The sequence below is a fragment of the Apteryx rowi genome, unplaced genomic scaffold (genome assembly GCF_003343035.1).
Source record: "Apteryx rowi isolate R43461 unplaced genomic scaffold, aptRow1 scaffold_2, whole genome shotgun sequence".
Lineage (NCBI taxonomy): Eukaryota > Metazoa > Chordata > Aves > Apterygiformes > Apterygidae > Apteryx > Apteryx rowi.
In genome coordinates, this window is record NW_020448307.1 from 2451902 (window position 1) to 2467267 (window position 15366).

The window sequence follows — 15366 nt, forward strand, 5'->3', positions numbered from 1 at the left end:
CCATTTAGCCTTTATTTATATTGGTATAATCCTTTGTTTCAGGAGATGGGTCACTGCTTCATCAGATCTTGTACAACCACTGAAGCACACCCTTTGATGAGCAGCCCAGGAGAAKACGGCTGCTTTCGGAGGGACTTGAGAGATTCCACCCCCCATCCCCGTGTACATCACGATTAATCATCGAATTATGGCCTGTACAGTCTCTTAGCAATGGCATATTCTCATGGCGGGGGGKTGCAGGGGAGACATGGACCAAAGCCAAACCAAAACCACCAGTTTAGTTTCACTTTCTACTATACCAAAAGCCATGGATTGCGTGCAACCTAAAGTTACATAAAACTGCCCTCTCTGGCATGGATGGCATGTCATGAGCCGGTTGCTACAAAATGACACTGTCAATTAAAAAACAAAACAAAAAAACAAAACAAAAAACCCTCACATTTGTAGGATCCCTGGGTTTGGTTTCAGAATAAAATTAACAAGCTGTTCTGTGACATGACGCAGAGTCAGACTTGAGGGAAGGGGATCAGAATTCTGTAAATCAGAGCACAGCTCAAAACCCAGGATCACTGCTCTACTTTCCACTGCCCTCAGTGYGTAATTTAGCTAGGCGCATGGAGGTAACCAGATGTTAGAGAAAGCAGTATACAATTTTTCAAACAGTTTGAGACTGAATTCCAGTCACCTGTTTCATGATGCCAGCAAGCCCACATAACCCCTGCACGTTATTATTAAGGAGATGGTCTTTCTAGAAGCGAGGCATGCACGTGTCTGTTTTCATCTTGACCTCATTTCTTCAGTTCTTGTTTTCACAGGGAATTTGAAGCTGACCTAGCCTTACCACCACCCAAAGCCCTCTGGCAGATGTCCAGGAGCTCCTCCTAGGAAGGAGGCTGGTGAAACATCRAGCAGCAAGGGCAGCCAGCCACCAGCCTAAAGCATACTGACTGCRGCACATCGTCAAAACGCTCCCTCCGCGAGAACAGCCACAGATACTGCGGGAAGGTGAACCTGAAGGTGTCTGAGGCACTCCAAATTACTTTTTGCATTAAGAAGAACTGGCAGCCTGAATTAAGCCTTTTGTTGCATTGTCAGAGCAAATCAACACTCGCTGTTTGCTCTTCAATAGTTTCAGCTAGGCTATTTCGCTCTGAAGAAACCGCTGGGCTCCCTCCTTCCCTTGTGCGCCGGCAGCCTGGTGACTCAGCTCAGAACAARCAAGAGCGGGTATTTCTTAATGCACCACCTATATTAGCTGTAGAGCTCTGACAGAGGACACTGCATACTTTTTTTGTTTAAACCCAGGTTCAGACAAAACAACATAACATAGACAAATTCCTGCCAGGAAAACAAAATATCCCCAGACACCTGCCTGTTCTTATGGACTGCGCTAGGCCCCCACCATTCAATTTCTGCTGCCAGCAGCAGCTACTGGAGCAACAGACCTTTGGTTTGACCTGGTACAGCTGTGTCTTGTTCTGCAGYGTCCATCCAATGCAGTCTAGATGTCTGATGCATTCTTCTCCCTGCATTGATCTTAACCAGATCTCAACTTGCTTGGAGAATAAGTTATTCATAAACAGGACTCTTAGCTGTTTCCTATTTTTAGTAACTGGTTTATTTCAAGTTATTTTGGCAATATCTTCACCCTAGAATTTTATGTTCTCCATGGAGTGAGCAAGGGCTTGAAATGAAACTACACTAAGATCTCATGAGTTTGAGATACAACATCRGTGTTATGCTGGCTTTGGAATCAGTAATATGCGTCAAGCTCAAAGTTTATATTTGTTAGTGAATAACGTTTAAAAAAACTTCAAGCCAAGTTCTCCTAACTTGCAGCAGTGCCATGTCATCAACACCAAACAAGTCACAGGGAAGCCCAAGCTACTAAGAGCCTGTGGGACGCTGGCCTTGGTCCAAGATTGCATTCGAGTCATGAAGCACAGGCTCCCGGGCAAGGGCAGCATTCTGCCTCCTTTCCTGCACAGGGTCCATGCAAAAAGCCTATGCAAAAAACAATCTCTGGAAGAATGAAGATGCATCTTTGATCGCAACAGAGTGTACGCTTGGAGCGAAACATTTAAGTAAGATGACCCTCTATTATCACAAGGAGATGAACAAGTGCATGAGAAAGGAACAGGAGGGATCCGGGTGTCTCAAGCGCCTATCGACAACTAGCAGCAATCAGTTCCAACCAGAATGCTCCAATTCTTCCACAGACAGTTTTCTTTATAAGTTCTAGCTATCATCAAGCTGACTGCTAAGAAGCTACTATGATAAACAGGTACATTTTTGTGTTAAAGGGATAAATCTTGTGTTCTGCATATTAAGCTTAGCCCTGGAGAACTTCAGTGTTCTCCACAGTGTGTACCATAACTATCCGGATTGCACATTGATGCGAAGTCTCTACAGGGTGGTGGAATTAAGCCCAGTAGTGAAAAGAGGTTCTGGCACACAGCTTTTAACAGAGGCACTGATTCATTCCTCCATTCAGAGAGTTACAGTCTGCTGTGATCAGTAACCAGAGTACATGCGATGCGAAGGAAGTATGCACAAGTTTGAGAGTAACTGGATCTATTATTAAGTTAAAAACACTGCAAAGAGTCTGCATGGGGTCAATGAAGTTCCGCAATCTTGAAATGGAGCCTGCATCATTTTCAAAGGAATTCATATTTAAGGATGGGATGGACTTAAGAAAAACAATAATAAACTTTTTCTTTAAATAGTTTTCTTTCAGTGCTAAGAACAAGCTGTTTTAAAGTTAAGGCTGGACGAACACTAAGACAAAAATCTATGGATACGTAACTTGAGCTGTTGTGAGCAGTTTTCAGAGGAACTAGGACAGGCTGCGTCCAAGCCTGTCTCATCACTTCCACGCTGCTTTCCTGCGGGCAATGCAGAGCTCTCCCAAATGAAGCAAGCCCCAACTCACTTGTTATGTTCCTGATGCCATAAGAAGTGAACACAGATTCCTTCCTCAGAGATGCCAGCTGCATGCTGTTTGTGCCATGTCTTGGCTTGTCCATATTGGAAGTTTACCAAGATTTGAGCTGTTTGCACACTTTTTCCTCCGGTGACGAGCTCACAAATGGCATTTGCATGCCAACGAGGAGCTAGCACAGTCCCTCCACATCCTACTGAAACCACTGTGGCTACAGGGTGCCACATGACTGTTCATATCTTAGGACCAGAGCAAAACGCTGCTGGCAAATCACTCAAGTAGGTGAAGCAGTTATAGCACTTTCACCTTGCTTTATTATTAGCTGTTGTTCCACCTTCCTCCTGCATCTGTTTGAATTCCCAAAAGCAATTTTATGCTCCCTATCCTACTCTCAGTACTTCTATCTTCTCAGTTAGATTCTCATTTGCATCTTTGTAAACTTAAGAACTTTAGTGAGGCTGCTTGTGTTTTACAAGGCTGTTAGTTAAGAAGGAGAACCAAGCCCTTTTTCTTACGGCCACATGAAAAAGGCCAAACTACCAGATTTTCACTAATCTGCTTTTTTGTATAATCACAATAATGAAGTATCTTATAATGCACCTATTTGGAAAGGGTGCAGGATAAATATGTGAAACACTACCATATGTATACCAGCCACACTTCGGAGATCACAGAGCGTCCGGTTCGTGGCATTCAGTGCTAGGCCACGCAGCCTCCGAAAGACCTCCTCTATTTGTACCATGGTGGTGACATTTTCTCAGCRCCCATTCAGAGCAGTCAAGTAGATGGCACTTGGAGCCAAATCCACAGTAAATACTATGGGCTTAATAATAATAATAAAAAAATTTAAATAAGGTTTTACATAAATAAACCTTTAAATAAAGGTCTCCCCAAAGATTTTTCTTTTTCAAATAGACAAGAACCCAGTATCATTCAAAAGCTTTGTGAGTTGCCAAAGCCATCAGTAATAATCTCACATGACAGTGAACCTAACACCAATGTGAATACTAGGCCATCAGTTAACTCGTGCAGCCCAACATGCTGCTAGGTATTGCTGCCCTCCACTTAATATTCTTCCACCAACATTAACCCAAAGCCAACTGATGCAGACTCAGGGCGAAGTCGCAAASGACAGTCTAATCTAACAGCTTGTCCAGTAAAGGGGAGAGGACCTTCTCTCTGCATCTTCCCCACTCCTGGCCACGTGGTCCAGCCTCCTCCCTCATGTCAGTTCTGGTGCTCACTAGATGTTTTCAAGTAGGATGTTTTGAAGACTCAGATGCAATTCAGCAGAAGAACCAAATGGCTGTCAGCAAGTCAAACTGACTCAGTAAAGGGTCTGATCAGCAAAAGAGCTGGCACCTGGGAAGGGATGGACTTAGCTGGTGGCAAACTTTTCATGAGATAATTAGGCAGATCCAATGTGGTCATTGGTGTTGAACACCCCATACCCATCACACAATCACTTCTGCATCTTCAGCAGGAAGGAAGAGCCTGAAATATTGCAGGATCAATCATATGCGCTGGGGAGTTCACTGCACGTGTGTTTTCACAGCTCCTTTTATGCCCGTACAAGAGCACTCACGTGTACTCCTCCCGAGGTGATCAAGCATATGCAGCACGGCTGTCTGCTCTAGGAACTCAGTTGTAAACATGTCATTTTTAGTGCTCTCCCAAAATTAAATAATGTCAAGAGAGATCAATGCTCTGCATTTAACCCCTCCACAAAATAAGCAGTTGCTTCTTTGTTTCTATCAAAAAAGATTATAAACAAAATACTAAAACAAAAAATGTGCATAGCTAACAATTTTGTAACAAAAGGGCATATGGAAATTTACTGAGCATGTATTCACTGTAAGTAGCTCCACGCTCTCAAGAGAGCAGAAAGCAGATTCTCCGTGCACAGACAGCGTTTTACTGAGAATGTCGTTTCAGAATTCAGTGCAGTAGGAAGCCAGAATCTGCTGCTTTATTCGTTTTTTAAAAAGCATATCCTAGTCCCCTCACAACAGGTCTCACTTGTGATACCTTTGTACATACCATTGTGCTCTTAAAAAACACACGCACTACAGGTCCAATATCAGTGTCTGCCTCAATCCTTTTATATTATTCCAGCAGTAAAAGGAGAATTTTAAAGAAACAGACCCCACTAAGCCTCCCTTCTCCTTCACTGCATGAGATATGGCCACAGCACTGAAAGAATCGCAGAGAAGTTGAGGCTAAGGGACTATGGGCAACTTGAACGCAGGCTGTAACACAGGACTGGAGCAACACTGAGCAACTAAATACCTCATTTTCCCAGATCATCARTTAATGAACTGTGTCTGTGCAATTAGAGATGAGCCGCAGCTGATTTAAGAAGTCCTTCCCATACAATTTTCCCACTGTGTTTCCCAGAGTGGCCACCCACCGCTCTCCATCCCGCCGCRGGCCCAGAGGAGCAGCCTCGAGGCGTCTCCGCAAGGCTGCCTGCAGCTGCCGATGTGGCAAGAGGTCAGCTCTCCCCCCGGACACCAACACATTTCCACCACGATGGGAAACGTGCCTCTCCAGAGGCTAACTTGGAGAGGTTGCTTTCAAACTTACAACGCTGGCTGTGGGAGGTATTGCTAAGCCAAGCTGCATTATCCCATCTATTAATAAAACAAACAAAAAGCCCCCAAACAAGTGGATACTTTGAAGCTATGGAAYAGATCTGGGAAAAAACCCAAAACCCAACACTAGCTATCTTATCCGGCCACTGGAGCCTTGTTACGATTTAGTAAGTGCTAGGATCTGACATCAAGCCAATAAAATAAAGGACATGAAGGCAACAGTTGTATTAAGCTAGTTGGTGCTGGGAGCTGTGCAATCTAATTTAGTAAGCGACGTTATTTGCACTAAGAGGAGTTTACACCTGAAACACAGCGTTATACTTTCCCTCCTRGAGATCAAACACAAGAGTGTGCCAGCACTGTAAAACCAGTCAGTGCAGAGAACATCTCACAGGGCAAAAAAACCAGTTATGGTGTGCTACTCTGATCACCAGCTCAGCAGAACCTGTGACAAGCAGGGCAGGAAACAGTCCTCCGAATTTTCCTACATACAAACCCACAAAACCAACTAAGAACACTCTCCCCCCCCCCACTGGAGACCYTCTGCGCTCAAATAAGAGGCATCCTTCAACACCTGCTACGGTTTAGACTTGTCACGCAGACTCCACTTCCTCCATGGTTGCTTGCCTCCAGGGTCATCTATCCTGACACGGAGCCGCTGCAGGACTTGAGATCCCCTTGGAAAACCGTGACTGGCGCAGGGCCTGGCATCCCAGTGCTATCCCATCCATCCGCCCTCGTGTGGGGCCTCACCTGGGAAGCAGAGGGTCATCCTGCAGAGGGCTCAACTTTGCATGTACCAGGGAAAGGGCGTAAGAGGTCCGTTTGGGCAAAACAGCTTCTGAACTGAGGATCTCTAGAACTGGGCCAATACCAAAAGCTGAAACAATAAATACCTGAATGAAAACTTGTTACGTTAACTTAATTCCTTTCCTTACTCCTATCAATTAAGGAAGTCTTCACATAATCTTTAATTCACTAAAATGCACACTCCTATACCAACCTGCACAGACCACATCACTTTGTGCTCTTGATCAATGGTACTTTGTTACAGGGAAGTCAGAGGTGTTTTCTGTTCTGCAGGCATGATCAAAAGCTCCTGATTAAAGCCTTTGAGAGGCTTTCAAGATAGTGTGACAAAATTCTCAGCTTTAAACAAAGAAAGCTTGTTCTAGTATCAGGCAGCACGCTGTAAGGCAGCAGATGCTCTTACAGTAGCAAGATCTTTTAAAACAGGAAGAACCGAGAGTTGAAGTACTAACTAATGAAGATAAATTCCCCAAATGTTTTAAACAGCCTTTCCAGGCGTTCTATTTAAAGCATTATTCCTTGACCTAACACATGTTCCTCACAAATCCCCTTGTATTTCTCCAATTGCTTATACAAAAGTTCAGTGTATCAAGAAATTGCTTAGGTATGCTACGTAACACAGTAAACAAAAAGCACTTCATGCAACAAACTTATTTAACTACCAAAGAAAACAAGAAAGAAGAAACTTAAGAGGAAAATAAAACAGGGAAACAATCAGACTATGAATATTATAAAAGGCAAACACATGAAAATCATTTTGAATCCAAAATGTTTTTCTACTGATGGATCCAAATCAAAATTTAGAATCAAATTTGTACACTGAAATTTCTGTGGAAAGAAAAGGCTGAGAATCAATGAAATCTAATGGATACAAATTTTAAAACAACTAATGACATGAGAACCTGAAGCCAAAACCCAAAGCATAAACTTTAAAGAGCTGGTCAAGACAGACACAGGTCATTCAGACACCCAGATCCCTCTGAAAATCTGGCTCATTTTGCAAAAAGCTTCCATTACCTCAGCCCAAGGGTAACCACGGTTCCAGCAATACTCAAAGCCAGGTAGCACTAGGAAGCACCAGTAAATGTAAGTGCTATAAGATGCCAGCCTGCTTCTCTTATCTCTCTCCTGTTCATATTCAGTGAAGACTTCTCCTCCTTCTTCCTTGGAAGGACAAGCTGTGGACACGCTTCTCTACAACACAATGACTGTCTCAACCACTAGGGCTGCCATTATATTTAAAGTTGCTTTATACTTACTTTTGCTACCATTGCTCTCTTGGTTAGCAATGCACAAATGAGAGAGTCAACCCCAAGGGTACGTCAGTGAAGACTTAACATAGGTGTACTTGGGCTAGCATGGACATTACATGCCATTCAGCACCAGCTTCAGCCGCATCAGGAAAAGCCTTATGATCATAATAAGCTAGTCTTCATCAGGTTTAGTGGTTAGCTCTACGGCAAGTCTCCCCTTCGCAGACCATCTCACAGCTACTTCTTGGATTGTGAACAGCAGGTCTTCCTAGAAGTTTGTTTGGAGAAATCCCCAGAAGCTGTTTGGCTCTTTCCATTTTACAGCACTGGCTTTTTCAGCCAAGAAGGTAGGTTGTTATCATTTCCATTACTATCAAAATCAGAGTGGTGACGGCTATATCTTTAAACACAAGAAATTCTTCAAATACAAGAAGATTAAATTCAATTGGTGAATAAACTGAGATCTTTTTCTTATGAAACAGGYGCGAGTTATTCTCACATAGCTCTGCTATTGCAGGGACTTGAGCTTTTTCAATGCCCTTGCTTTCTCCTAATTTATTCCTGAATGCTACATTTTGTGGGGTTTGGTCTTCTATACTAAAAGCTTTACACATGCTAAAGGGTTCTGGGAAGTGTTTCGTGGCTTGTCGCGAATGACAGCACATAGAGGCGATGTTGCATAAACCTTCTAGCCACGCTTCTGTTACGTGGTTGCCTGTTATTGAACGGTCCTGGATTCAATCACGCTGACGGTTCCTCTTCTAGCCCTCCATCACCCACGTTAAGAATAACAACTTGAAATAATCTTCTTTAATCAGCTATATTTTGCTATCTGAAGCTTGTACTGTAAAAGTGTCTTTTGCCAATAATCTGCAATCTGTCTACAAGACAAGTTTCTGTAAAACTATTTTCAAGATCTAATGGGCGTCAATTTGAGTTGCAAGTCTCTACTGCCGCATTTGACAAGAAAGAGTGGGGTATAGGCTTTGAAGGCATCTTTATGATGTCTGGAAAATTTACTGGCCAAAATACTCTTGCACAGTAAGTTTTTAAATAGAGATTTTCTATTTGGTGAGAAATTACTTCTTTTCCAGGTCTCTGCAGGGTGTAAAAGCTACTTGAATGACACACTGTGGCTCTACACTTTTGCAACAGCTCCAAGTAACCAAATGAATCCTTGTTTTGCTTGAAATTTAAGTTAAAACCAAACATTCTTAAACCTTATCTTCCAAGGCTCGTTACAAGTGTAGTGTTAACTGCTGTGCACAAATCCATGACATTAACAAGCTTTTGCTAGATACACTAGTGTTTTGCTTCAGTACACATCTAGCAGCTCTGTGCTGACAAGTCAAGCAGAGTATTTTCTGTTACCATGTTTGTTTTAGCTATTTAATCAATGCCACCACATCTTGAGATCTACTGTTTTCTTTCACACTCTAGTACCTGTGGTCACAGGCAAAAATAAATTCACTTAAAATTATTTATTTTCACTAAGTGTTTGGGTACCTAAAAACCATAAGTCAATATGTTGTAAGAGATCAGAAGAAGAAATTGATGTATTTGTATTCAAGCACTGATCCACCCCAGGACAGGGATCATCACCATCTACTGTGCTATGCACSAACAAGAAGCTTACCAAAAAATGCTCTGCATATTCCCTTTGTACGCTTCCTATATGAAACAGGCCACTCTAGTCACTTGATACAGGGACAAAACAGAATAAAAAGGTAGATATCAAGGCTTTTTTTTTTTTTTAATAGTCATGTGTTTTTCCAAAGTAATTCTGAATACCGGTTCCAACAGGCAATCTTTCATCCTTTCAAATGAAGTTGATGTCAATTTTCTAACTTTTTAGAAAAGCTCTAAATCCCCAGTAACATTGAGCTCTTTCTATTTTGATCAGCCTGGCAGAGGCCTGAAGTGTTTAAGGGTGTGTTGGGTTTATTTTGCTAAATTCGCACCAAGGTCAGACCTCATATGAATGGACCTACATGAATCATTCTTTCCGCCTGGTTTCCCACTCTGGATTACCAGGGTGCTTGATTAGAGTAATTAGCATTACGCTTTCATTCCAGTATATCCTACCACTACTGTCTCACAAACCAACACAAGCATTTATTCTACTCTTTCAATTATTTAATAAAACCTCAATGATCTGTGCAGCAAACATTTGTAACACTTTTATTAGCTCTTTAGTTCAAATYATTTTTGAAGTACCACTACAGTACTAAGTGTGACAGCACAGATTTCTCACTTGAGACCTTACAACAAGCAATCATTGCTAAAGAGTAATGAGAACAAAACCAAGAAAAACAATTTCCTTCCACTTCAAAAAACACACTTGAGTTACAATATTATAAAACATTAGTATGCAATGAACACAAGAAACAGCTGATCCTTCTTGGTTCTTTTACACAGACAAAAACATTAAAGGCCAGCAGAAACCAACTGTGGTCCTAATTTTARGCTTTATCAACACATAGCAATTAATTCAGTCCCTTTGGAAGTTTATCTTTCCATTTATTAAACAATCAGATTCACRCAAGCTACAAATAAAACCACGAAAGAAAAACCTTAAGGCCTAACAGAAAAGCATGGTGGGGAGAAAGCTTTGTCCCCTTCTCTARCATCTCCGGTTCTTGCTTTCCCTGCAGAGATACCAAAGTCAGGCGCAGACTTACCGGGCGAGCAGGAAGCTGCAGCCCCCCAGCAGCACGGCCCAGCCCCCGGGCTGTGCAACCCTCTGCCCTCCACAACCCAGACCGTTTGAGATCAAGACTCTCAGGCCACACCATAAAATACTCCTTCAAGTGCACACATCCTGCAGTCAGGGTCATAGCAACACACACAGGGAGTTGTAGGTGATCCTACAGGAGTAAACGAAACAACCTTTATTGGAATTCCTCTACCAGTAGGATTCCTTGTTGACTATCCTAACTTTTAACAAACAAGTGTTTGCTTGAATATATAGAAGCTACTTAATTTTAAAAATAAACCTGAACTCCATGAATAATACCTGGATAACAGGTTGCAGATCAATTATTTTTCATCCTTCTTGTGTAACAGTTGTAAACCAACACTGAAAGAAGTATTTTTGCTGGCTTGTTAGTCACCAGCAGCTGAACTGATGTTGATGCCAGTTAATAAAGGAAAGACTGTATTAAAAACACTTTTTTTTTTTTAAATATAGAAATCAATCCACTTGTGAGTAGCCTGTTTAGCCAAGTGAATTGTCTATGACCCTAAAAGCAGCTAGTGCTTCGAATAACACTGGCCAAATTCAGTAGAAGATGATGTTGACTGCTGTGGGAGCTGGACAAGTGAGTTCCAGAGATTAAATACATTCAAATACTCTAGTTGCACTAATGACCGATTATCTTTTAATCCTAGGCAAGGAATAGATCAACTGTGATCCCACACACAACTACAGCAGTTATTAATGTGGTTGCACAGACAACACTGAAAGCTGCTGAGTGAGTTACTCTGTGCCTGTTACCTGCAACACTTCTTCCACCAGCAACCACATGTCAGTATCTTAATTAAAGGTTGAGGCATACCACCTTTCCCACAACGTGCAAACATGCAATGTCCAGTTCTTAGCCTGATCAATCAAGACAAAGCAGCTGACAGCTACCAGATGTTAGAAAAGTGGTTTTAAGACTTAAGTCAGTCATTAAGGTCAGCTTTAAACTACTGGTTTTGGTCATTCCCCCAACTCAATAAACATCACTAGACAGAGGAACTGTTGCATGATGTACTACACTCAGCTTTAGTTTATTATAAATGTTGTTATAAGGCAAGTTGRGTTGCTTCTCAGAGGGGCAGCCCTGGACTAAAATTCTCTCCCCAGCACTGTGCTGACAACGCACCAGCGCTGTCCTTGCTTGTAACTGCTCCAGGGCACTTCAGGGCAGCATGTCTTCAAAACAGCCATGCAAACTCCAGCCTTGCTGGTTTTAGCCYCCCCAAAAAACACAGGGAGAAAGTGAAAAACTGGATGTGGCTTAGCTTTTTAAGTGGATGCATAAAAAAGATGCTCCAAGTATATTCTTCCAGATTTGTATTTCTATCTTTAAGAGCTTGTTATTCCAGCTCAAGCACTGGCCTCCATAAAGCAGTGCTCAACATCARCTGTTGTTCTCAGCAACTCAAGGGATCAAGTCTTTAAGACTTGTCAGTTTAAGATTTATCAAACCACAGAGGGAAGAGATCTACTTTCAAGAAAAACAGATCATTACATGATTTCACAAGCATATCTGAAATAGCTGCAAGTGGCGAGCTCAACACCAGACTTCGCTGCACCTGCACAAATGCAGTGACTTCGCACAGAGCTGAAGGGTAGAGCAAGCCCTGGTAAGTCACTGAAGTTCCATTCCAAAGCAGGACTGTTTGTGATTGTATTTTCCTTACRGCCAAATCCGCATTATTTCACATTTGTCTTTTGAAGGTACTGCCACGAGTTTCTTTTGAGGACTATATTTCGCTTTCCTTTTTGTTCCACTCCAACTGCCTCTCCCTACTTGAGGTTCACAATTGTATCTTCTTCATATGTTAGTAATGTCTCCTGCTCAAGCACTGCTTAACTAAGTCATATCTTGTAGTTTTCTTTCGTACTATTTGTTCCATTATTTCCCTTCTAACAGTAATACTTTAGATTCAGGTTCCACTAAGGCAACACTAAAGAATTCTGTCTTCACTTAAACTTGAGCAACAACACTGAGACAGATGGGTTTTGGAGAAGAAGCTGCAACCTTTAAAGGTTTTCCAAGACAACAGCTAAGTGTTGCTTGTTGGAAGGTCTCGGGGCAGTGACATCTTTGCACTCCATTACAGCTGTCAAGACTAGAAAGAAATTGTTTCCTGTAGTAGTCTAGTAATAGGCAGAGAAAACCAACTGCATAACAACTGAAGATTTTTTTTTCAACCCCTACACAACTGCATTTATGTTTTACAAATGACTAGGAGCAGAATTAAAAACAAAGAAGAGACAGACAGCGTTTGGCATCCAGAACTGCTGTGGGTGACTTCTGGATGCCCAAATCCAAAACTGCAACCTATTAATTCCCAACTTAACAGTCACATAACCCTGCAGATACGAAGCTTATGAGAAGATGCTCGGCTTGATCCAGAGCTGTAGAGCCCAAGCACCTTGTGGCACATCTCTGCCCTTAATCCCACTAAGGCACAGAAAACGGGTACAACAAACCCAAGTCCCTCAAGCAATCTGTCAAACTCCAGGAACATCAGAAGTTAAGACTCACAGCTGGAAGTAGAAGTCCAAAAGTCTGGTTTCTCCTCCCCTCAGAATTTCTGCTTTTTATATCTGTAACTTAATGACATTTTAATACAAAAGAAAAAAAATAAAAAAGCACTTTGAAGGAAGCAGAGGTCAGCCAAAAGCCTTAACGATTAGGCTATAGCAACAGGCTTCCTCCCACACTTTTTGTCTCCGTCCCTGCAAATCTCGCCCTCTTTACTGTACAGTGACCCAGCTTCAAGAGCAGGCTGGAGGGACTCCTGCCGCCCTCCCCCTTAGCAGGTAGGTGCCAGGCAGGAGATGGAGGATATGGGCTTGACATCCTTCAGGCCAGAAAGGACAGAACTACTCTAGCACCTGGTTGTCTATTTAAATAATTAAACTAATTGTCTAACTAGACAATTATATAATAAAAGTGAATACATCACCACACCCGCTTCTAGCCACATTTTAAAGGGTAGTAAGCCACATTCAATTCTTTGGAAGAGGYGGAGTAAGGCCCCATCTTCAGGTGAGGATCCAGATCCCCAAGGAGTCCGACCAAAGCATCTTCCTGCACCTCCAACTTCGGGAACGGGCAGGTGGGAGTTCAGACCAGCCCTGCGTGTAGCACCTTGTTGTAACTCACCCTGGCGTCTCCCCGCTCATGCCGGAGAAGTGATTTAGGAATTCATGTGCTAACTCTAACTCTCCCCTAATTTTATCCCTTTCAGGTATTATTCCAAAGCCAGTAAGGTCTCTGCTTGTGTTAACACAGAGCCCAAGCAYGCAAGTTGTAAAGCACCTACACTCACATTAACTTTCCCAGTGAGTTGCTTGCCCCTTCCAGGAGCCAGCCTTTAGGGTACTGCACTTCATAGCACTGCCTCTGACTTTACTGAGAGCAGAATCAAAAAAAAACGGGCCTTGTTTAAAAGAATACTGTGCTCAAGAACATGAAATACCAACATGCAATTGCTATTAGTATGTCACCTCTCTTTCTGATCAAAGTGAAGCTGGCATGAGGAGAATTACAGTCATACCTCCAAGTTTGCTGAATCAAATCAGGAATTCGGCAAGCCACCTGTCTATGCAAAAACACTTTGTTTTTTCTTGCTTAATGTTAAGCCAAGCACTCTCGAAGTAGCACTAAAACAGGCTCCCTCCCCTAAACTAAGATGTTCACTTTCACAACAGGAACAGTTTTACAATCACCGGGTGCTTGGCTGTGATGCATTCCACAATAACAGGGAGAAAGTCCAGAGAACTTCCTCGCATGCACGAACCACATGCCAAGGCCTGAAAGCCCATTACCTCTGCTCGGAGCATACATGCTATGTTTGTTTAACACGTTTCCGTCCCATTTTACTCATTCCCCCATCAGCAGCATGGCCAAGCCTTTCAGTCACTATTCCCTATATTACACTGGTCTTTCAGATGGAGTCTTCCCTCTTTTCCATCCATCTCTTCCTGTCACTGCCCCCTCCCCAAAAAAGTCCTTGTTGGAACAGTTGATAAGAAACGGTCCAAAATACAAGCGGAAACGTAAAGCCATGTAATTGGCACATTTGCACCCAAACACAAATCAAGTCTTTTAAAAACTTGCTCTCTTCTGTAGTTATTTCTTTGAAACCCAGAGCCGCCAGGACGGGTCAGGAGCGCCTCACGCGCGGCCCGTCACCTCCCGGCCTCGGGGACGGGCTCTTCTGACAGACATCGGTGCACGACGGCTGTTTCAAGCTAGCGTTTTGGAGAAGTTTCCAGAACACGTCTCCTTTGTGAGGTTACGGATAAGCACGAACACACTTAGTAATTACTGCTAGCCAGCGGGGACCCCATAACCCGGCAGGTCCGCGCAGAGCGGCCTATTCGCTTCCCCCTCGTTTTCCACAGAAGACGAACCGAGCAACCAACCCCCGGCAACCTGTGAACTCGATCCAGGGAATAAATCCAGATTTCCTACAGCCCAGGGAGCACTAAAAGCTTTGGAAAGCGGGTCTTGATTGATCGCCTCGAAGAGGAGCGAGCGAGTCAGGGAACGACGTGCAGCTGCGCTGCCTCAAGAAAGYGCAGGGGGGGGAAAACAGCGCAGCGATTTACACACACGCGTGTGCACATATATATAATGATACATAAATAAATAAATATATATATGTATGTAAAAGCGTGTACGAGCGCTACAGTCTGATTTCACGCCGCAAAAACGCCACCCCGCAGCACGCGAGCRAAGCGGCGCCCGTTAGCGGCAGCCCCGCGTGAGGGAGGCAGGAGCAGCCCTCGGGCCGCCGGCGGGGCCGGTTCCCGCCGCCCCGGGCCGGTGCCGGCACCGGCGCCCCCCCCCCCGCTCGCGGAGCCCCGGCTCACCCTGGAGATGGTCAGCGGCGTGCTGAAGTCCTTGCCGCCCACCAGGCGGAAGCCCCAGGGCGAGGGGCCGTGCAGGGCCACCGTGTGGGGCATAGCGGCGGCAGCGGGGCCCTGCCTGCCTGCCTCCCTCCCTCCCTGCCTGCCCGCCGCAGCTCCGCGCGCCTCTGC

At 43.7% G+C, this 15366-nt stretch overlaps 1 protein-coding gene across 1 annotated transcript in view; it reads right to left on the reverse strand.

The window, feature by feature from the left end:
• PDLIM4 (PDZ and LIM domain 4) overlaps positions 1–15291 on the reverse strand; it is a 61869-nt gene extending 46578 nt beyond the window's left edge. Inside the window, exon 1 of the mRNA XM_026063400.1 lies at positions 15199–15291. Within this exon, the coding sequence (XP_025919185.1) occupies positions 15199–15291 (93 nt within the window). The remainder of the gene's footprint in view (positions 1–15198) is intronic.
• Positions 15292–15366: the final 75 nt, after the last annotated feature.